At 37.1% G+C, this 22,522-nt stretch overlaps 1 protein-coding gene across 1 annotated transcript in view; it reads left to right on the top strand.

The window, feature by feature from the left end:
* The first annotated feature begins 2,759 nt into the window (after positions 1-2,759).
* The window catches only part of LOC133323812 (baculoviral IAP repeat-containing protein 6), a 41,934-nt gene continuing 22,171 nt past the window's right edge, over positions 2,760-22,522 (top strand). The window contains exons 1-18 of the mRNA XM_061532711.1: positions 2,760-3,030; positions 3,508-3,818; positions 4,868-6,011; positions 8,841-10,518; positions 10,588-10,829; positions 14,151-14,372; positions 14,438-14,822; positions 14,886-15,146; positions 15,772-15,938; positions 16,010-16,248; positions 16,316-16,433; positions 17,007-17,282; positions 17,325-17,974; positions 18,041-18,250; positions 18,389-18,600; positions 18,673-18,938; positions 19,005-19,183; positions 19,251-19,487. Coding sequence (XP_061388695.1) covers positions 2,760-3,030; positions 3,508-3,818; positions 4,868-6,011; positions 8,841-10,518; positions 10,588-10,829; positions 14,151-14,372; positions 14,438-14,822; positions 14,886-15,146; positions 15,772-15,938; positions 16,010-16,248; positions 16,316-16,433; positions 17,007-17,282; positions 17,325-17,974; positions 18,041-18,250; positions 18,389-18,600; positions 18,673-18,938; positions 19,005-19,183; positions 19,251-19,487 — 7,068 coding nt within the window. The remainder of the gene's footprint in view (positions 3,031-3,507; positions 3,819-4,867; positions 6,012-8,840; positions 10,519-10,587; positions 10,830-14,150; positions 14,373-14,437; positions 14,823-14,885; positions 15,147-15,771; positions 15,939-16,009; positions 16,249-16,315; positions 16,434-17,006; positions 17,283-17,324; positions 17,975-18,040; positions 18,251-18,388; positions 18,601-18,672; positions 18,939-19,004; positions 19,184-19,250; positions 19,488-22,522) is intronic.

The raw sequence follows: 22,522 nt of genomic DNA, 5'->3' as shown, positions 1-22,522 counted from the left end.
TGTATTTGGAATGTGCGCACGTTGTACAGAACAGGCGCAGTGTTCGCTTTGGCGGATGTACTCAAGAAGTACAAAGCCGATATAATTGCCTTACAGGAAATGCGATGGAAAGGGACGGGCGTAAGTAAATCAGACGATTACGCATTGTATTATAGCTGCCACGAAACTATACATGAATTTGGCTGCGGAAAGACCTCGTCTCCAGATTCACTCCAGAAGATGAGCGAATTGCTATAATCGCCCATGCTCCGACCGAAGATAAAGATGAACAGACCAAAGATATATTTTACGAGCGCCTAGAAACAGCATATGATCGTTTCCCCGGCCATGACATTAAAATTCTGCTAGATTTTAATGCAAAAATCGGAAGGGAAAATATATTTGGTCTTACCTATAGAGTTTTTGCAGGAGTTGAACGCTATAAGACTTTTCTTAGTGCGTTCCTCGGCATTCTTTTTCACTTTAGTTTGTGTGCTTCTAAGGAAAGGGCTGACTCCACCCATGGCAATCGGAAGGTTGGGACGTTTCCTAGTGATGAGTATCATTTCTGTCTTTGTGGGGTTTAAGCCAGGTTCATTGGTGTGTGCCCAGTTGGACAAAGTTAATAAGGCACCCTGCATGATGTCAGAAATATTCGGCAGAAATTTCCCAACGATTAGCAGACTACATCATCGGCATAGGCTACAACCTTTACCCTGAGGAGATCGAATTTCAGAAGTATCTTATTTATCACTACGTGTCGCTTTACACTACGTATAGATTTTGGATTTTTAGATATAACTCTGCGAAATCTGACCGCTTCGTTCATTCACATTCTCCAGGACTCACGCTTAGCATTCTTGATTTAACTTTTGTACATATTGTTTTGTTCTCTATAAACGTCCCAACATGTACTATGTTTTTCCTTACTGGCTTTATTATAAGATTTCCAAGTTCTCCTCAAAGATGATACATTTTTTGCACAGCTTTCTCAACATTCTCAATCGTTCTGAGGTCTATGCGAGCAAGGGTTGTGGATGCTGTTTTAGCTTTGAATTTATCCCAGTTCGTTTTTCGGGGGTTCCTATAAGGCTTCTGTTTTCATCTGGAAAAGTATCATCCTATTGTCCGAGAAGGAATATTTAGAGTCGTCCATATTTGGCTCAAGGTAGTCATCGTATCTTTGTTCCTGGTTGAGCGCAATGTCGGTGTTTAAGGAGGAGAAGATGCCGATTTTCCTGCTGTCAGTTTCCTGTTTTAATGGCGGGTGACGAACTTGTAGTTTTCCCATTATATACACCCTTCTTCCTCCTTAGGTACTGTTCACCAGCAGAGTTGGTGGTCTTTCAGATAGCTGTTGACCAGCAACCATTTATGATCACTGATAATCCCGTCGGGGATTATCCAAGCTTGATCCATGATTGCTTCTCGCAGATCCTCCGGTACATCTGGTGGAGCATCAGAGTCGCTAGGTGCCGGTGTAGGTTTCTGGGCTACCTGCTTCGAGACAGTGTGTTTGGCTTTCACCAGGACAGTTTGGCTCTTGGCAGGACTCTCCATCGACACTACCGACGCGTACGAAGCAGAACTTTCCTTTTTACGGGCTCTCCGTCGGGTTGTCTTCGACCGTTCCTTACCCTCGGTTGGATGATGACGCCCTTAGAAGAATAAATGTGTAGAACATACCCTTGCAAAAATGTGCGGCGTAGTTCAACCTTTTCTAATAGTCCCAATATAATAATACCCCTATTTTGATTGTTTACCCAAATATTGGGTATAAACTATTTAAATGCCGAACCGCTTTATATAAAAACAACTTCTCGTATGGAAAATGGGGTCTTTGGGTCATGTTTTAATATAGACTCCATATAACCGTACCTCCCGAGTGAAGGAATTTTTTATCTATTATCCATATTTTACAATTAAAATGGCTGTAAGTTAAAATGGAGAGTTCACAATTGGTCTGTTCCCGTACTGAAAGAATCTACTTATTTTTACTATTTTTTCCGATATCATAAAGGAAAAATTGTTACCGTAATAAAAAATTGTACATTCTTGCAGGTTCTGGAACAAACCAAATGTGTACAAAATATCCATGTAAAAATTTGTCGGCATAGGTCCACGTTTTTTGGTAGTAAATGCCGTATCTAACCAAGGCCCTCTAACTTCAAAAAATAAACGCAATAAAGCCGTTGAACAATTTACATCGGCGTAACTAAGTCATTTTCAACGGCGTTTATACATTTCTTTAATGTCGGCAATGTTACTTTTTCTCTAGGCAAGTGTTATATAGTTCGATAAAATAATAGTAAATTGTTTTTGCTTTTAATTGGAAAATGTTGAATTCTTGTGGACCCTAGAACTCATAGCTTGGGAATTTCAACTCTTCCTTAAAGATTGGAATCCTTTGGAAACCATTACGACCATAGAGTAATTGAGTTTTTTGCCAATTGGCATGATGCATGGCCTATAAATAAGGTCACCAAGATAGCAATCGAAATCGGAAAACAGCTGTTTTTTTCTCAAGTCTAATGTCAAAAATTTCGACTTTTTTTTGTTATCACAATAATGCATTTTGACAGCAAACTTTGTTATTTTTTGTGGTCTATGAACAACTCGATCTATAGTCCACTACTATTGAGGTAACAAAAGAGAGACGACGAAGAAAAAAATAAATAATTTTGTATGATTTTGTTTCCGAAAAAATTGTGTATTAATTTGCAAAGAAAAGACGGCACGAAAGCGGAAAAGAACTCAACGAATACTACACAAATGTTAGTATGGCCACAGAGCAACGAATTTTAAAGCCAGATGGTTATTTGGATGTTACTTGCGGCGGCACATCCTCAAAATCTTCGACCAACAATGCAGCAGCAGCAGCAAACTCGGATTCACTGAACACCGAAGCTGACGAAGAGGAGACCATCGAGACGCGCAGTATTGTTTATCATCCGAATTTAAATGTGATATTGGTATTCGATAGCATCAATCAGGTCAAAGTACTCGATGTGCATTCCGGGGTTGTACTGCAGACATACCATTTAGGGAATGGTAAGTATTTGCTGCTGCTCCTCAGTATTTTTTTTTGTTCGCACTGTCTCCTCGTCACATCAGAAAAAAACGAGAAGAAGAATCAAAGAAAAGAAGAAAAAATAGACCCTTCGGTTGGGATCGATGGTTGGATGGATGTGTAGTGTTGTTTTTTATTTTACAGCCAGGAGGGGAACCCTGTATGTATGTGAGTCATGTTATGTGTGGTGGAAGTAAACTTAAAATTATTTGATTGATCACCACAAGGAACGAAGAAAAAAAACATTGTGAAATTATGCGGATTTCGATTTTTTATTACTGAATATGCTGTGAAAAAAAAATGAAAAAAAAACATAGCTACACACACTTATACAGGTGCGGTGGACTGTCCTGCAGGTGTTTTTCATCCTGAATGTAGCAAATAAAGTCCATTTAACAAACACACACGCAATCTTTTATTTAATTTTAATTTTGTTTATTATTTTTTTTTATTTCCAGATACCAATCACAATGTCTATGGCTATTTTATGCCACTACAGGAGAAAATCCTATTAACAGATGGTCATGTCATCGGTTTTCGTGGTGATTATAATGGTGTCCTATTACTTGATACGGTCCTGCAGACACCCGTACCAAATAACGATGATCCCATACGTCTGGAAATGTTATTGTCCGAGGCGATTATTTTCCAAACATGCCTTAAAGAGCTGGAACAGGATATCGAATGTCCCTACGATTTGCAAAATGAACTAATGGAGAAGATAAAAAATGCCCAAAGCAATTCGAAGAAAGGCATTAAGGCACAAAGGGTATGCGTAATCGAAATTAAAAAAAGTTTTTAATTTGAAATATTTGGTCTGTTCCCGTACTGCAAGAATCTACGAGTTTTTACTATTTTTTCCGATATCATAAAGGAAAAAAGTGTTATCGTAGTAAAAAATAGTAGATTCTTGCAGTGCGGGAACAGACCAATTGATTTATATTTATGTAGAAATATTTATGTACGTATGTGTAGTGTGTGGGGTTCAATTTATAGGGTGCAAAAGTGCAAACATTTCTAATTGGAAAATAATATTCAAATTGGATTTAAATTTTGAAAAAAATTAGCTGTACTAAATTTCATTACAATCTGATTGTAAATGCGACCTATACCAGAAAATCGGAAGATATTATATATGGGAGCTATATCTAATTCCGAACCGATTTTCACCAATTTCAATAGGCATCGTCCTTGGGCCATATAAATAAGCTGTTCCAAATTTCATCTTATTCTAATCATAAATATGACCTGTACCAGAAAATCGGAGGAAAGTATATGTGGGAGCAATATTTAATTCTGAACCGATTTTCACCAATTTAAATAGGGTTCGTTCTTGGACCAAATAAATGAGTTGTACCAAATTTCATCACATTCGGATTATAAATGTGACCTCTACTAGAAAATCGGACGAAATTATATATGGAAGCTATATCTAATTCCAAACCGATTTTCACCAATTTTTATAGTGGTCGTCGTCCTTGGGCCAAATAAATCAGCTGTACCAAACTTCATCACAATCGGGTCATAAATGCGACCTCTACCAGAAAATCGGAGGCAATTATATATGGGAACTATATGTAATTCTGAACCGATTTTGACCAATTTTTTAGTTTTTAGAGTACTGTCATATGCGTGGATTTTTTAAAAATATTTTTTTATCCTGTCAAAGACGTCGATTTAAATCTATTTAGAGTTCTGCCATCTTTTCAAAGTTCTGCCATTAGCGCAAATTTTTTAAAAATATTTTTTAGGACCAATGTGATTTTTTTCAATTCAAATAATTAATTTGATTTATTTTTTGTTTGTTTTTCTTTTCAGTGGAACACCATATGCCTACAGGTTCCCTATTCGAGTCTAAAATTTGTGGCCAATAATTTGGTTATAATGCTGAAACGGCTTGAACGCCATGTACCAGCATTGGCCATTGCATCGGCCATAAATGAGAGGCTCATCGATTTACTTGCCGGTGGCCGCACGTCGAACATTAGCTGGCATTGCAGCAATTTGCAGCGTGTCCTAATGCATTCGGAGGCAGTGCGTCGGCAAACATTTGAAAAATGGCCACACATGGACTATAAATGGGCGTTGCCCGATCAAATGGCACAAGCCGGCTTCTATCATCAGCCCTCGTCATCGGGTGAGGATCGTGCCATGTGTTTCACCTGCAATGTATGTTTGGTGTGTTGGGAAAAAACCGATGAACCATGGAGTGAACACGAACGTCATTCGCCAATGTGCCCCTTTGTCAAGGGTGAATACACCCAAAATGTTCCCCTCGCCGTCACCTATGCCACAAATCCAGCCGTGGTGGCTCCTGGTATTCTGGGATTCGATGTTATATCGAATAGCGATTATGCCAATGTCTTGGTAACAAGTTGTTCGGCAACGGGCGAAATTACCATTTGGAGCATTGAAAGGCATTTGAAACAAATGCACACCTTTAATATTTCATCGCTGATGAAGGATATTTTGGGAGGAGGAGGAAATGGTGGTAGAAGGGGCGACGATGCATCAGCCAACTGTGATGAAGAATCAGCCGACACCAGCTATGAATGGACACGCGTAACAGCCATTTGTGTCCTACCCAATGCCAGGGCCCAAAGTAAAATCTATGCCATGAATTTAACTCAAACAGGATCGGCGTGTTTGGTCGGTAGTGGGGTTGCAGTTAGTGGTAATTTGGCACCACCCTCAGTTACACCCTGTACATCGACATCCACCATGCGTGCCGGTGTCGTCGAATCGAAAATAATACTTGGTCTGAGTACCCGCAAAACAACTGGCGAACATTTACTCTCGATGGCAGTGTTGAATATTATCGAAAGTGATCGACCCAATGATAATAATCGGAATAAGGTGGATAGTGGTTTAAATGCCGGAGGAGGTGGTGGACTAAGTTCAGCGGCAAATGTTAGCACAAATGTGGATAAACAGTCGTCGTCAACTTCGAACAGCGTTAAAGGTAATTTTTATGTTGGTGTTTTTGTCTTTGTTTGTGGTTTTGTTTCTTATCCCTCCTCCTTTTGTTTAGTTTAGAGTACATTGAAGATCATAAAAATTTGGATCTGACAGCCTTTACACTGTTAAAGATCTCATGAAGTAATACATAGTTTTGTAAGAATATTTTTAAGGTCCAGCCATAGACATGGATTTTTTAATATTTTTTAAAGGTCCCGTTTTAGGCATGGATTTTTTATTTTTTAAAGGTAATGTTTAGGGCCTGGATTTTTTTAAAAATATTTATTCTGTCAATGAAATAGCCAATGGGAGGTTTTACAGATCGCCCAATCGGAAGATTGGACGACTGTGAGCCTCCTCGAGCAAGCTCGTCGGCTATCTCATTCCCTTCAATGTCACTATGTCCTGGAACCCAACATTAGCTAACTATCTGTCGTATATCATTCAGAGCGGACTTGCAATCATGAACTGCTTTTGAGTTTATAGTACGCGACTTCACCGCTTTAAGGGCCGCCTGACTATCGACATATATAGTCACCGGTCCCGTAATGTCGGCAGTAAATGATTTTACTATCTCGGCCGCTTTCGTAATTGCAAGGATTTCTGCTTGAAAAACGCTAAAAAGATTGTTAAGTTTATATGGGTTATATGTTTCTAATTCCTTACAGTAAACACCTGACCAGTGCCTTCCTCGATCCTCTGTAAAGAATGACAGACCTGGCAGAGGTAAGGAGCCACTAGTCCAGGATTCCCTACTAGGAAACTCTACTTTGATGTCATTAAAGTCTCTGTGAGAGGGAACATACTCACTAATATGACTATTCGCCCTCAAGAGGTTACAACCTGGCGTTATGGCCGTTTCCAGGAGCCTCAAGGCACACCTGGCCGCCTGGAATTTAATCAGAATGTCCAGTGGTTGGAGATTCAGGATTGCATTCAAGGCTGCCTGGGTGTACTTCTTAACGCTCCGGCGAACAGAATCGCTGTACAAAACTTAATTTTGTCAGCAGCATCTTTTTATTGAACCCCTGCCACCAAACAAGGCAACCATATGTAAGAATGGGGAGGGCGATCGTCAAATACAGCCAGTGTATGATCTCGAGTCTTAATCCCCAGCACAGATTTCCTCACGGAACGCTCTCCTAAGGATGAGTTCATAATTCTGCTTTCCAGCATTCTATCAATCCATTCCATTAGGAGTGAGGGGATGCCTGTGCTTACGAGAGCAGAATGGATGGCTTCCAGCTTCACATTGTTGAAAGCTCCCTCAATTTCGAGGAATGCTGCCAAAGTGTAGCCAGATGACTCCATATTCTTCTCGATGTATCCAACCACCTCATGTAAGGCTGTATCCACTGATGTATGCATGCTGGGAGTTGCTAAGTTTACTTTGGTCAATAGTGTGCCTAATTTCTGAGTCTAGTAACCTTTCTAAAGTCTTGAGTAGAAAGGAAGAGAGACTAATCGGTCTATAGTCTTTTGGCTTCACGGCTTTCGGATGAAGGTCACTGTTACCTCTTTCCATAGACTAGGTATATACGACAGAAGTAGACAAGCCCTAAAAATGTCCTGCAGAGATACCAATACTGGACCAGGAGACTTATGGGGTTGAAAACTATTTATCGCCCATACCAATTTTGGGTTGCTTATAGTATTTACTATCAACTTCTCCTCCTTCATCGTTCGAATTATAGGATGATGCGCACACTGCGCACCCTCCCTATAGTCCTAACAACGAGGAATGTGGGTTAACGATATAAGACCAAGGGTCTCACTGCTAGAGTTTGTCCACGTTCCATCACTATGCATAATACTACCTATAGATTTTCGATCTTTAGGAAGTACTCTGCGAAATCTGGAAGCTTCGTTAACTCCTTCGATTGATTCACTATAGCAGGCAGACTACCTCTCCAGGCTTTCGTTAACGCGGTCGAGAGTGGGACATGAGGCAAAAGGGAGGTCCAGGGGGTAGCTTAGGTCGTCAACACTTGAGGGGGTTCTTTGAGATCTGGCCTGTAGATCTGTAAAGTTCGAGACTGATATTGAGACTTGAGGGGGGGGGGGGGGTCGATCGTTTCACTTTAAAAGGTAGTGACCCAGACCTTTGAGATGGTTATTTAGGGGCGCCATTCTCGTCGGCCCAGGGATCATAGGCATTCGGTCATTGGGATTTGTGGATTTCTTAAATATTTTTTAAAGGTCTGTGTTAGGCCTGGATTTTTTAAAAAAGTTGTTATATGTCCAGGTAAAGGCGAGGATTTAAAACAAAAAATATTTTTTAAAATCCATTCAAAAGTTTGGAATTTTTAAAAATATTTTTTAAATGTCCAGCCTTGGGCTGAAGAAAAAGAGGGTCCAGTCTTTTAAGAATTAAAAAAATCACACAAATTAGTTATTGTGTTTGTATATGTATGTCTCCAAGGACCCAACAAAATTATCTACTCTAATATTAACATCATACCATGGTTTCCTGTAATAAATCTCCCACCATTGCAAAATTGGCATAATTTTTCGAAAAAAAAATCCCTAAATTTCCAAACAAAATTGGGAAGTTTTTTTGCGATTTTTAAATATCACACAAATTTTTGAATTTTTTGTAACTTCAAATACTCCTTGTTATTGTATTTATCATCATCGCATATGTATGTGTGTGTAGCAAGCGGTGATCCGTCTTCTTCGTCTTCATCATCAAACAACAACAATAATAATAACAACAACAATAATACTGAAACCCATCTTAATAATCTTAAAACAAAATATCACGATCATGAACGTGATGACGATGATGATGACAACAAAACTCAAAATTGTTCAATTTTTGACAAATATTTAGATGGCCTCGATAGCAATGGATTTGTGGCCGATATCGTACCGGCAACAACAGTCGAAGTTGTTGTCCCAGCAGCAACAGCAGCCGATAAATCCGATGTATTGGACTTTAATGATGCCTATCTGGAGGCGGAATTCAAAAAGATGGCCGAACAATTTAACGATTTGAATAGCCTCTTCGATTATGAATATGGACAACCGGTGGTGGTGGAGAATAATTCATTGTCTGGCGGTGGTAATGGTGGCGGTGGTACGGGTGGTATTGGTCCCAGTGTCAATACCGATGATATTGAAATGGATACCAGCTATTTCAAGGAAAGTCTTCTCACGGCCGCCAAGAATGTACAGAAGTCGAAGGCAGCCATGCAAAATGATGGCAGTGCGGTAAAGACAAATAATTCTCCCAACCCGGAGACAGGAGGTGTCGGTGGTGGTGGTGCTGGTGGTTCCTTAGCAAAGGCCACAAATGTCTGTGAAGATATTGATTGCATTGTGGAAAGTTGCTGCATACTCAAGCGTAGCAATTCCATGAAGGCGGATTTCCAGCCTCTGGCCGAAGATGAACTAGTTGAGATTACTGAAATTTTGCCCACAAACAGCAACTGTAATCAATTATTGGTGAAGCTGGTCAAGACCAAGGTCCCGGTGTCAAGACGCAGCAACAACAACAGCAGCAAAATGATTATAACCGAAGTCATGAACACCGAAGAAAGTGTCAGCGAAGAACGTGAGGAGGATGATGATGATGACGATTACGCCATGAATGAGGAGGAGCCAACAATTGGTGGCCAATTACTGCTCTTCGATTGCCTCAACGGTGTCATACCCAATGAACATAAAATTGCCATGACTTTTTCGCGTCAGAATTATCCCAAACAAATATGTATGTTGCCGAATTTCCAGACCATCAACATCGGTAGCGAATCATCATCTCTGGCATCATCGAACGGCAGCAGTGGGGCATTTTGTGTGGTCTGTGCTGATGGTTCAATTGAAATTATATCGCTGGCCGATTTCCAGCGTATCAGTACCATCAAAGAGGAGGAGCATCATTTTACATCGGTGGCCTATTGTCGCAGTTTGGAGAGATTGTGTTGTTGTACGCGACGTGGTTCATTGATATTCTACTCGCTGAATGATGCCGATAATGAGTCGGGTGATGAAATGATTGACATCGAAGAGGAGGCTTGTTCAGCAGCAGCTGGAATGATGGGTGGTGGTAATAATAAAATAAACACCGGAGGAGCAGAAGGCATAGCGGGTGGAAATAGTGGTTGTTGTGTTACCGATGGTGTAACGCCCCATAGTAAAAATTATGAACACCCGGGTGGTGGTGATGGTATTTCTGGAGATGAAATGAAATGTATCACACCCACAACCAGTGGTTTTACATCCACAATAAAGGTTGATTGTGGTTCGGCGGGCATCACAAGTTCCCTATCACAAGCCTCACCCTCACCATCATCGACTTCGATGAATTCGTCGTCAACCGCATCTAACCTGCTGGCCTATCGTAGTGGAGAACTATCACTCGATGATTTGCGTACCCTGTATTCGCTCACCCAATTCGATGATAAAGTTGTTCCCTACACAGCTGAGGTGCCCAGCTGTTGGAATGATTTGGTACAGGCCCAAAAGCAAAGGAAACAATCCCAGCACACTTGGCGTCTGCACAATGATGCGTAAGTATTTTATTTTTTATTCTCATTTTATTTAATTTTAATATTTTATTGTCTTTTTTCTGTTTCCAGGACCACTTGGGATGAACACATCATTGAAATAAATCTATTGGTGGCAGCCACTTTGGGTCACATAGATTTGAAATTTTCCTTGTATCAGCAGTGCCATAATCCAGCTGCCATACAGGTGACATTGCTGAAACAGAATACCAGTGGTTTTGGTTATCGCATGAAGGGACCACATTCCAGTTTTAAACATTCATCGGGAGCGGATATGGGTGCGGCAAATGAACAACCATCGACCAGTACAGAAGGTAAGGTTAAACAATAAAATGAAATTTTAAAGAGGGAAAATTCAGGGTAATAAAGGACTTTCCGAACTATAAAAGAGGATTGGTTAACGATATTTTTGAGGAAGTACCAGAGCACTATAGTTTGTAGTAGAATGTATTGGAACACAACTATTATTTCGTGTATTCACACAGAGTTTTATTTTTAATGTAAGAGATCAAAAGATAAGATGATCCACAAAATATAAGATGGGAAATAACGAAACGTCATTCCTGGTGTGACAGCGAAAGATTAAAGAAGTGTACCAGTTTTGGATTTTTTAAAGATATTTTTGAAGAATTTTCCGACCAAAATGCGTGGTTTTTTAAATGATTTTTTGAAGGTCTATCACAGCAATAGGCGTGAATTTTTAAATGGTATTTTATGAAGGACTATCGCAGCAATAGGTGTGGATTTTCAAATGATATTTTTTGAAGGGCTATCACAGCAATAGGCGTGGATTTTTAAATTATATTTTTTGAAAGACTATCACAGCAATAGGCGCGGATTTGTAAATGATATTTTTTGAAAGACTATCACAGCAATAGGCGTGGATTTGTAAATGATATTTTTTGAAGGCGTGGATTTTTAAATTGTATTTTTGAAGGACTATCACAGCAATAGGCGTCAATTTTTAAATTATATTTTTTGAAGGACTATCACAGCAATAGGCGTGGATTTTTAAATTATATTTATTGAAGGACTATCACATCAATAGGCGTGGATTTTTAAATGATATTTTTTGAAGGACTATCACTGCAATAGGCGTGGATTTTCAAATGATATTTGATTATCAGGGCATTAGGCGTGGATTTTCAAATGATATTTTATGAAGGACTATCACAGCAATAGGCGTAGATTTTTCAATTATATTTTTTGAAGGACTATCACAGCAATAGGCGTGGATTGTTCAATGATATTTTTTGAAGGACTATCACAGCAATAGGCTTGGATTTTTAAATGATATTTTTTGAAGGACTATCACTGCAATAGGTGTGGATTTTTTAAGGATACTTTTTGAGGAACTTTCACAGCCATAGGCGTGGATTTTTAAGAATATTTTTTGAGGAACTTTCCGAGCAATAGGCGTGATTTTGTGGATAGTTTTGGAGAGATTATTGAAGAAATAGGCGTGGATTTTTTAAGGATAGTTTTGGAGAGATTATTGAAGAAATAGGCGTGGATTTTTTAAGGATAGTTCTGGAGAGATTATTGAAGAAATAGGCGTGGATTTTTTAAGGATAGTTTTGGAGAGATTATTGAAGAAATAGGCGTGGATTTTTTAAGGATAGTTTTGGAGAGATTATTGAAGAAATAGGCGTGGATTTTTTAAGGATAGTTTTGGAGAGATTATTGAAGAAATAGGCGTGGATTTTTTAAGGATAGTTTTGGAGAGATTATTGAAGAAATAGGCGTGGATTTTTTAAGGATAGTTTTGGAGAGATTATTGAAGAAATAGGCGTGGATTTTTTAAGGATAGTTTTGGAGAGATTATTGAAGAAATAGGCGTGGATTTTTTAAGGGTATTATTGGAGATATTATTAAAGAAATAGGCGTGGATTTTTTAAGGATAGTTTTGGAGAGATTATTGAAGAAATAGGCGCGGATTTTTTAAGGATAGTTTTTTAGAGATTATTGAAGAAATAGGCGTGGATTTTTTAAGGATAGTTTTGGAGAGATTATTGAAGAAATAGGCGTGGATTTTTTAAGGATAGTTTTGGAGAGATTATTGAAGAAATAGGCGTGGATTTTTTAAGGATAGTTTTGGAGAGATTATTGAAGAAATAGGCGTGGATTTTTTAAGGATAGTTTTGGAGAGATTATTGAAGAAATAGGCGTGGATTTTTTAAGGATAGTTTTGGAGAGATTATTGAAGAAATAGGCGTGGATTTTTTAAGGATAGTTTTGGAGAGATTATTGAAGAAATAGGCGTGGATTTTTTAAGGATAGTTTTTGAGAGATTATTGAAGAAATAGGCGTGGATTTTTTAAGGATAGTTTTTGAGAGATTATTGAAGAAATAGGCGTGGATTTTTTAAGGATAGTTTTTGAGAGATTATTGAAGAAATAGGCGTGGATTTTTTAAGGATAGTTTTTGAGAGATTATTGAAGAAATAGGCGTGGATTTTTTAAGGATAGTTTTTGAGAGATTATTGAAGAAATATGCGTGGATTTTTTAAGGATAGTTTTTGAGAGATTATTGGAGAAATAGGCGTGGATTTTTTAAGGATAGTTTTTGAGAGATTATTGAAGAAATAGGCGTGGATTTTTTAAGGATAGTTTTTGAGAGATTATTGAAGAAATAGGCGTGAATTTTTTAAAGATAGTTTTTGAGGAACTTTCAAAGTAATAGGCGTGGATCTTATAAGGATAGTTTTTGAGAGATTATTGAAGAAATAGGCGTGAATTTTTTAAAGATAGTTTTTGAGGAACTTTCAAAGTAATAGGCGTGGAATTTTTAAGGATAGTTTTTGAGGGATTATCAGAGTATTAGGCGTGGAATTTTTAAGGATAGTTTTTGAGGGATTATCAGAGTATTAGGCGTGGAATTTTTAAGGATAGTTTTTGAGGGATTATCAGAGTATTAGGCGTGGAATTTTTAAGGATATTTTTTGAGGGATTATCAGAGTATTAGGCGTGGAATTTTTAAGGATAGTTTTTGAGGGATTATCAGAGTATTAGGCGTGGAATTTTTAAGGATAGTTTTTGAGGGATTATCAGAGTATTAGGCGTGGAATTTTTAAGGATAGTTTTTGAGGGATTATCAGAGTATTAGGCGTGGAATTTTTAAGGATAGTTTTTGAGGGATTATCAGAGTATTAGGCGTGGAATTTTTAAGGATAGTTTTTGAGGGATTATCAGAGTATTAGGCGTGGAATTTTTAAGGATAGTTTTTGAGGGATTATCAGACTATTAGGCGTGGAATTTTTAAGGATAGTTTTTGAGGGATTATCAGACTATTAGACGTGGAATTTTTAAGGATAGTTTTTGAGGGATTATCAGAGTATTAGGCGTGGAATTTTTAAGGATAGTTTTTGGGGGATTATCAGGCGAGGATTTTTTAAATATATTTTTGATGGATTATTTAAGCAATAGGCGAGGATTTTCTAAGGATATTTTTGATGGATTATTTAAGCAATAGGCGAGGATTTTTTAAATATATTTTTGATGGATTATTTAAGCAATAGGCGAGGATTTTCTAAGGATATTTTTGATGGATTATTTAAGCAATAGGCGAGGATTTTCTAGGGTTATTTTTTATGGGATTTTTTTAATATTTATATTTCTTTTCTGATTTTATTTTAGGAAACAATGAAAATCCCGTTTTGAATGAAGAATTTCTACAAACGCACAATGCTGAAATTTTAGCCGGCCCCATTGAGTTATCTTCATGCATTGATTTATGCGATCAAGGTGGCACAGTTATTTTAACATCACCGAAATTATTTAAAACACGCACCCGCAACTTTTTGCTACACATCAAAACAATGGGTGATCCAGCCAAAGATGGCCAGTGTAAAACAAGAGGTAACAATGAATGGATGGAATTTGAAAAGACATAGAACTAAAATTATGTTCCCCTATATTTTCAGGATGTGATTGGTTACATGAAATATCAATTTATGTACGCGGTGTAAAGTCGCAGTCGCACATTCCCAATGAACGTCTGCAGCGCATTGCCATGTTGGAGAGTAATCAATTGTTGGATAATCTCTTCCGTATAATAAGCAATGAAAAATCCTCAATGTTGGCACGCAATTATGCCCTCGACATTTTAACATGGATATGCTGTATACGCTTGAAACGCTTCCGTTCCCCGAAATCTGATCGACAAAAGGGTCAGCCGATATTGGCCCAACAGTTGGAATGTATTTGCCAGGCAGAGAAATATTTGGAGAATACTTTGCGTTATTGTATTATACACAGTAATCGTAGTATGGCACATAAATGTGTGAAGCTAATGTTGATGTTGACCGAGTAAGAAGATATGCCTGGTTGGGTGGGTTCTTTGAATTATTACTAAATATTGTGTTTTTGCAGTGGTTTTTGTAATTTACCAGCGAATAGCAAAGGGACATCCAAGCTAGATGTGGCATTGCGAAATGCCATTGCAACTACCTTTAATGAATTGCCATTTGCCAAACATGCCAGTGTTGTCCGTTGGTATGTTATGTTGGCCTGCATTACATCGACAAATAAGACCTACAACAGCATTTCGGAAATGTGTGTCAAACTATTGGTGGATATATCCGAGGAAATTAAAAGGCGTTGGGACCCATATGGGGCATTAATTGGAACTAGGTAAGTTATTACAAAAAATGTACACAATTATAGGCGTGGATTTTTGAAAAAAAATTCTTAAAGGATTATCACAGCTTTGGCGTGGATTTTTTAAATAAATTTCTTGAATGACTATCAAAGAATTAGGCGTGGATTTTTTAAAGAAATTTCTTGAATGACTATCACAGCTTTAGGCGTGGATTTTTTTAAAGAAATTTCTTGAAGGACTATCACAGCTTTAGGCGTGGATTTTTTTAAAGAAATTTCTTGAAGGACTATCACAGCTTTAGGCGTGGATTTTTTTGTAAGAAATTTCTTGAAGAACTATCACAGCTTTAGGCGTGGATTTTTTTAAAGAAATTTCTTGAAGGACTATCACAGCTTTAGGCGTGAATTTTTTTAAAGAAATTTCTTGAAGGACTATCACAGCTTTAGGCGTGGATTTTTTTAAAGAAATTTCTTGAAGGACTATCACAGCTTTAGGCGTGAATTTTTTTAAAGAAATTTCTTGAAGAACTATCACAGCTTTAGGCGTGAATTTTTTTTAAAGAAATTTATTGAAGAACTATCACAGCTTTAGGCGTGGAATTTTTTGAAAAAAAATAATTTTTTTATAATATTAAGATTGTGTTTAATTATATTACAGATTCGGCCTATATGGTTTCCCCTTTGAACCGGATATCTTTGACTATGACCTACCAAATGTAAACAAGAATAATGTGAACTTTTCTTCAACCCTAATGAATATTATTCGCAACAATGCTGGTTTGGTACAAGCGGCCGGTATTGATATCAAAAAATTATGCTCAATAGGTAATGCGTTGATACTGAAGAAAATATTTATAAATCAATCCAATAATCTCCAAATTTCTTTTCCTCAATAGATGGTGTTGATTTCCGCACTTTCCCCCACCTAATCAAATGTAAAAGTGTTAGTAATCAACTGCGCGGTCTATTAGAAGTCGAACAATTACATTTCAATTGTGCTGCCACCTCAGAAGCCACACGTATAGATAATATGGATACGGTATCGTCTAGTGCCAGTACATCGAATGTCAATATGGATGATTTGCTAATAGCCCCCATGGTGGTGGAAACAGTCGATCAAATGTATTCCGATAAGGTGGTAAATGAATTCTTATTTCATTGAGAGAACAGTTGTTTAATTTTTCTCTCCTATTTTATTTTAGATGAACGATATTTTGAATAATGTCAAAAACAAGTCCAAAAATCTGGTCGACAAAACAAAATTGGAAAAGAAAATGGATGGTTCGGAAAGTGTTGACTTGAAACCAAATGGAATTGGACGTAAGTACTTTAAAATGTTATGGATTTGAAATAAAATTTTTGAAGGTCTATCAGAGCTAAAGGTGTGGATTATTTTGAGGGACTATCACAGCAATAGGCGTGGATTTTTAAATGATATTTTTTCAAGGACTATCACAGCAATAGGCGTAGATTTTTAAATGATATTTTTTCAAGGACTATCACAGCAACAGGCGTGGACTTTTAAATTATATTTTTTCAAGGACTATCACAGCAATAGGCGTGGATTTTTAAATATTTTTTCAAGGACTATCACAGCAATAGGCGTGGATTTTTAAATGATATTTTTTGAAGGACTATCACAGCAATAGGCATAGATTTTTAAATTATATTTTTAGAGGGATTATCAGTTCATTGGACGTTGATTTTTTAATGACATATTTAGAGGGATTATCAGGGCATTGGACGTTGATTTTTTAATGACATATTTAGAGGGATTATCAGGGCATTAGGGGTGGATTTTTTAATGATATTTTTAGGAGGATCAGGGATTATTCTTATGACATTTTTTTAACAAAATTATGTTTGTTCTCCCCCTCCTTTCTATAATTCCAGCCGTTGTAATTGATTGCACAAGTAGTTCCGGCGAAAAATTTGCCATCGAAGAGAAGTCATCAAAACTAAAAGCAAATGCTAGTGGTAGCAGCGGCAGTGGTGGTTCTTCCCTGCCCAAATTCAAATTCATTTGCGAATACATTGATCAACAATTGGGTTCTAATGTAAAACCCATCGGCGAGGATAAGGATAAAGAAAACAATAAAGACGATGGAACCGAACAACAAAGTGGTGCCGGAGAGAAGTCAACGAATGCACCAGCTACTGGGGATGAAGGTGTTGCTGCTGCTGATAATTTAAATATAAATTCATCATCATCCTCCTCCAATGTTTTCCCATGGCATAAATTGCTTTCACCGCCATCGAAACAAATGATTGTTATCGATCGTATGCATTCGGGCGCTAGACGATTTGTCGTACTCGATTTTGGATCACCTATCCTTTTGACAGATCTGATTATACCAGCATGTGATGAATTGGCTTCGCTGCACATTGATATCTGGTGTTTCGATGAAGAAACCGATTGTGTTCGTTTGGTAGTGGCACCGGATATTGGAACAAAAACCCTCGTACTTAGTGATATCCAGCCACCACCCATATGCCGTTATATGAAAATAACAATTATGGGACGTATCGGTATGTCATCGACTAAATGTAAAATACCATTGGGATCGTTTTTCGGTCATGTCATCATTTTGGAATCCGATGGTTATGGTGATATGTTTATGAAGTACATGAGTCATAAACCGCAAAATATTCAGGCTCAAATAAAGGCACTGTATTCGTTGCACGAGGATGTCCATTGTCGTTATAGTTTGGCCAGTTGCAAGCTGCTGGAGCTATTAACACCTCTGCTGAATTCAGATGTATCCAATGTCGCCCATATGCAGGCATTTATCAATAAACAACGTAGTGAAGATGATACGAACAACACCATGGAGGGTGGACGAATCACATCAATTTATGAGGTATAGAATTATTTTTATTTCAAATCGACTAACTGGAGACTTTTAATGACTTTTCTTTTCTTTTAGGAATGCATTGTTCTTCAGCATGAAATCAATGTTATCCGAAATGTCATCAATCGCTTGGAGTCCTCGTTGCAAACAAATTCCATTGACATCAATGGAACATTATTGGATAACTCGCAGGCTCTGCGAACAGCATCCAGAGATAAATTACGTGTCTTGGGACAAGCTCTAATTGAGATTCTTTTGAATTTCTCGATTGAGTACAGTTTGAAGGTAAGGTAGCTTTTTTGTCGAATCCGTTGGGAGAATTAAAAATGTTAAATTTTTTAAGATCCGCATTTTTTTCAGAATTTTTTTTTCTAATCTTCGAATATTTTTTTAATAAGGTTTCACAAATATTTATTTTTGCAGGATATGATGGCAATGCAACAACTGTTCACAGCCGATGTGGCAAATATGTTATTCAATTCATTTGTCGTCTATGGAGATGCTCACATTCAATTGGCCACCTGTTCTCTCCTGGTACGCATGTGTTGTGTTCAAAGCTGGTGGGGTGATTTCCTGGCCAACATTTTCTGCACACTATTCTCATCACAAAATAGTAAAATATTTCCACAGGATAGGTAAGAAGATCCGATAAAATCAATCCGCCCGCATATCCAATAGAAATTTAAAATTATTGTCTTCCATTTCAGGATTTTCTTTTTACTCACCTATTTGGGCAGACGTAGCATATCGATGGGCAATTGCCGATCCATTGTTATTGATGCCATTTTGAAAACATTGGCCAAACAATTGGCACCCATATCGCCACGTTACCAGGAAGCAACAGCCTCCGGTCTTAATATGTCCGATGCTGAGTCGGCGTCAGTTGGTAGCCTGTGTACCAAATCCGATTTACAACTTATAACATGGCTATTGTTATTCCTGTCCGTATGTTTGGACGATAGGAAAGACAAATGTAAGAAATATCGCAATAGGTTTAATAATGGTAAGACTAGTTTAGCTAACAATTCAAATCCCACAGCTGCCAATCGTTGGGACTTTATGAGTTGTGAAACCGATTTTGCCAAAACTCGGGGACAATCCTCAAATAGTTCCGGTAAACAGCTGAGGTGCTTTAAAAAGCGTATAATACAACAGAATAAGTACAGTGTACAGCCGTATGCCGATTGGGGCAAGAAAATCTATATGATTCAAAATGAGGTGGGTTGAAATATTTTGAAAAAATATATTAAAAATAATTTTAATATAAAAAATATTTGTTCTCTAGCATCCTGGTATCTTCATGGAAATAACTGGCAAACCCAAATCCTCCAGTAAGAGCAGTAAAAGTAGTATGCTACCCAAACCTAGCAAAGAAACGCCACAAGAACCGGAAAATAATTTCGATAAGGGTCTAAAGAATATTCGCCTTAACAATATTTTAATTGTTATAAGGGGCCTGATTGCCTTGCTGCTTGAAATGGATTTCACCTGCAATATGGATCAATTTTTATTGACATGCAAGGTAAGTTAACGAACATCTTTTTTTATTTTATTTTAAAAATTAATTTATGATACATAGCCTTAAGGCCTTTAATACGTATCTGCTGACCAAAATACATAGCATACATATATTTTAAGCTTAAATATAACTTGTAATAAAAACAGTTTAACATATCGTGACACATGTCTATCTCGCCTGAGATTATAGACAAACCGCGTTATAGAATTTACAATCCGTTTTACTCTTTCCATATTAAAAGCAATTGTCCCTGAATATATTTCAAGCCCATATAAAACCTGAGACATTAAAAGGGAATCAGCTAGGATTTGCTTTATCCGCTGATTTAAGTACAGAAAAATACCATCAACAAATAAATATGTCGTACAGCTTCAAGTGTTTATGTGAAGAACATATATAAAATAAAAAGCAGTGGTCCAATGGTAGATCTAGAAAGAATTAGACTTGGCACCATTTAGAACAACAAACTGACTCCGATCTCTCAAATAAGACAATATTAGCTTGCAGTTATTCTTCAGTTTCCATACGAGTTTCCATGATCAATAGAATTTAATGCCTTAGACAAATCTAATGATACCAAAAAAAACCTTAATTTGTCCTCCTTAATGAATTCACGGATAGAATCAGTGATTTTAAGAACAAATGAGTGGTGTTGTAACCATGGCGGAAAGCATATTGAGAATCACAAATTCTAGATAAACAAACCTCAAGCATTTGTTTCTTAATAATATACTCCATAACCTTTGATAGTGCTGGTAAAATTGATATGGGTCTGAGATCACCTGGTTCATTAACCGAACGCCATTAACCGAACGCCACTCGAGCAGTTTTCCAACATAGACGAAAAGTAGACGTAGTTAATATAGTATTTTCCAAGTCCAAGATGATCTCAGATACATAGGGAAAACGATTTTAATATAGGTAATGGGGATTTCATCAACTCACCCTACATAAAGCATCTAAACGTTTAGATTCATCCACGCAACGAAACGAGAAAGATGTATCAAACTCAGTAAAACTTTCTATATCAAGGGTAGAAACATAAGTACTAGAAGGGGTACTAGAGAAAAATTCATTTATCATATTAGCATCCATATCAATATGCTCGTGATCATTGCCAACACATCCAGAATCCTTTAATATTCTCCATAGACCACGAGAATCCATTTCTCTATAGAGCCTTGAGAAGTGGTATCTTCTTTCTCGGCGAATGATAGCTTTGGTGATAACAACATATGCGCCTATTATCTTGTGATCGATAGTTTTGAAAAGACAAAAAAGCTAAATTCCTTAATGACCTGGCAAATCTAACATCTCTAGAATTCCTCCATGGATCAACCGAATATTTAAATTGTGTTTTTTTAACAATTTTGTTAACAAATGAATAATTGAATCCAAAAGAGAACATATAGAAGCACATTTAGAAATCCACATCAATATTTCCAAAAAAACATGTCAGGCTCAACGGTTCCAACAAACGCACACAAACCATTCCAATAAATGCTATTATTATTATTATTTCATTTCTTTATTCATAATACAAAAGCCTCCTGGGCCTATTTACTGTATTAATAGTATTATTAAAAACCTGATAGTTTAAAATTCATTTTTATTTACAACATTGGCTCCCCAGCCTAATTTACTTTAACAGTAATATTATTAAAAAAAACATACAAATGTCCATTAGCAACGTACGTAGTACGAAGATCATAAAACACGAATGAACTAATTCTCTGAAAGATTTAAATGAAGTTTAAGTTTTAAACGAAACGCATTATTCGAATGCGAAAAAATTCGCAATACAATAGGTAGGTAGTTCCAAAACCTCGCAACACGAACAACATACGATTTCTCATATAAGGAGCTATGAATTAAAGGTATATTAATCTGTGGGTTTCTGCTAGAATGTAAAAATGTAAACAACGCACGTAACGACCTAGGTATACCAGTTTTAATAATTCTATAAAAATAAAAAGTATTACGAAAATCGACAAATTTACGAAACGAGGTGCCTAAAAAGTTAACAACAAACTCTGATATATGCTCACGAACTCTTACATTATAAACAAATCTAGCAATCATATTTATAATTTGCTGTAACTTATGAAAATTATATTCCGAAGTTCCAGATATAACTTCCAATACATACAACACATGTGGCATCATCAGTGAACAGGCAATTTTCGTCCTAACATGCAAAGGTAGATAAATACTGGTGGAATACAATTTACGTAACACTGAATAAATTTTACTGTGTATACTGTCAATATGGGATCCAAAATTTAACTTGTTATCCAAGATAACACCTAAACACTTGTGTTTCTCAACAAAGTCAATCCTTGAATTACCTATACATATCCCAAGATCTTGAACATGAGAACCAAACATAATAATTTTTGTTTTCAGTGGGTTTATATGTAAACAGTTAGCGTTGGTCCATCTCAGTAAATTCCCCAAACAAGAATTCATTGCCTCTTTTAAATAATCAATGGAATTTGTTTCAGACTTGAATAAAAGCATAACGTCATCAGCAAATATAAACAATGAGCATACATCAAGATTAATATATTCTGGCAAATCATTTATGTATAGAATAAACAGCAAGGGGCTCAAGACCGAACCTTGAGGTACCCCTGAAGAAAGAAAAGCACTCCCAGATCTAACACCACCCATCTCAACATATTGTGATCTACCGCTAACATACGACATTATCATTTTGCAGGCTGAAAAGGAAAAATTGAATTGATTTTTATGTTTATATATAAGCGTACTATAGGAAATCGAATTAAAAGCCTTGGATATATCCAATGAAATAAGTGAGCACATTTGCTTATTATTAAGATCACTCCTGATAGATTCTGTTAGGTGTAACAGCAGAGAAGTTGTGCTCCGGCCACGTCGAAATGCATGCTGCCCATCAAAAATTTCGGAATTAGTGTGCGATAGAATTTGGTCTTTTAATATATGTTCACAAATTTTCGACAATGTCGGGAGTATTGAGATTGGTCGTAAGTCCTCAGGACCCCGGACTATAGTAG

This window comes from Musca vetustissima, unplaced genomic scaffold, assembly GCF_032173495.1.
Source record: "Musca vetustissima isolate MV318-11 ecotype Yass unplaced genomic scaffold, APGP_CSIRO_Mvet_v1 utg6528, whole genome shotgun sequence".
Lineage (NCBI taxonomy): Eukaryota > Metazoa > Arthropoda > Insecta > Diptera > Muscidae > Musca > Musca vetustissima.
Note: the sequence above shows the minus strand (reverse complement) of the source record. Positions and strands in the feature narration are given on the sequence as shown.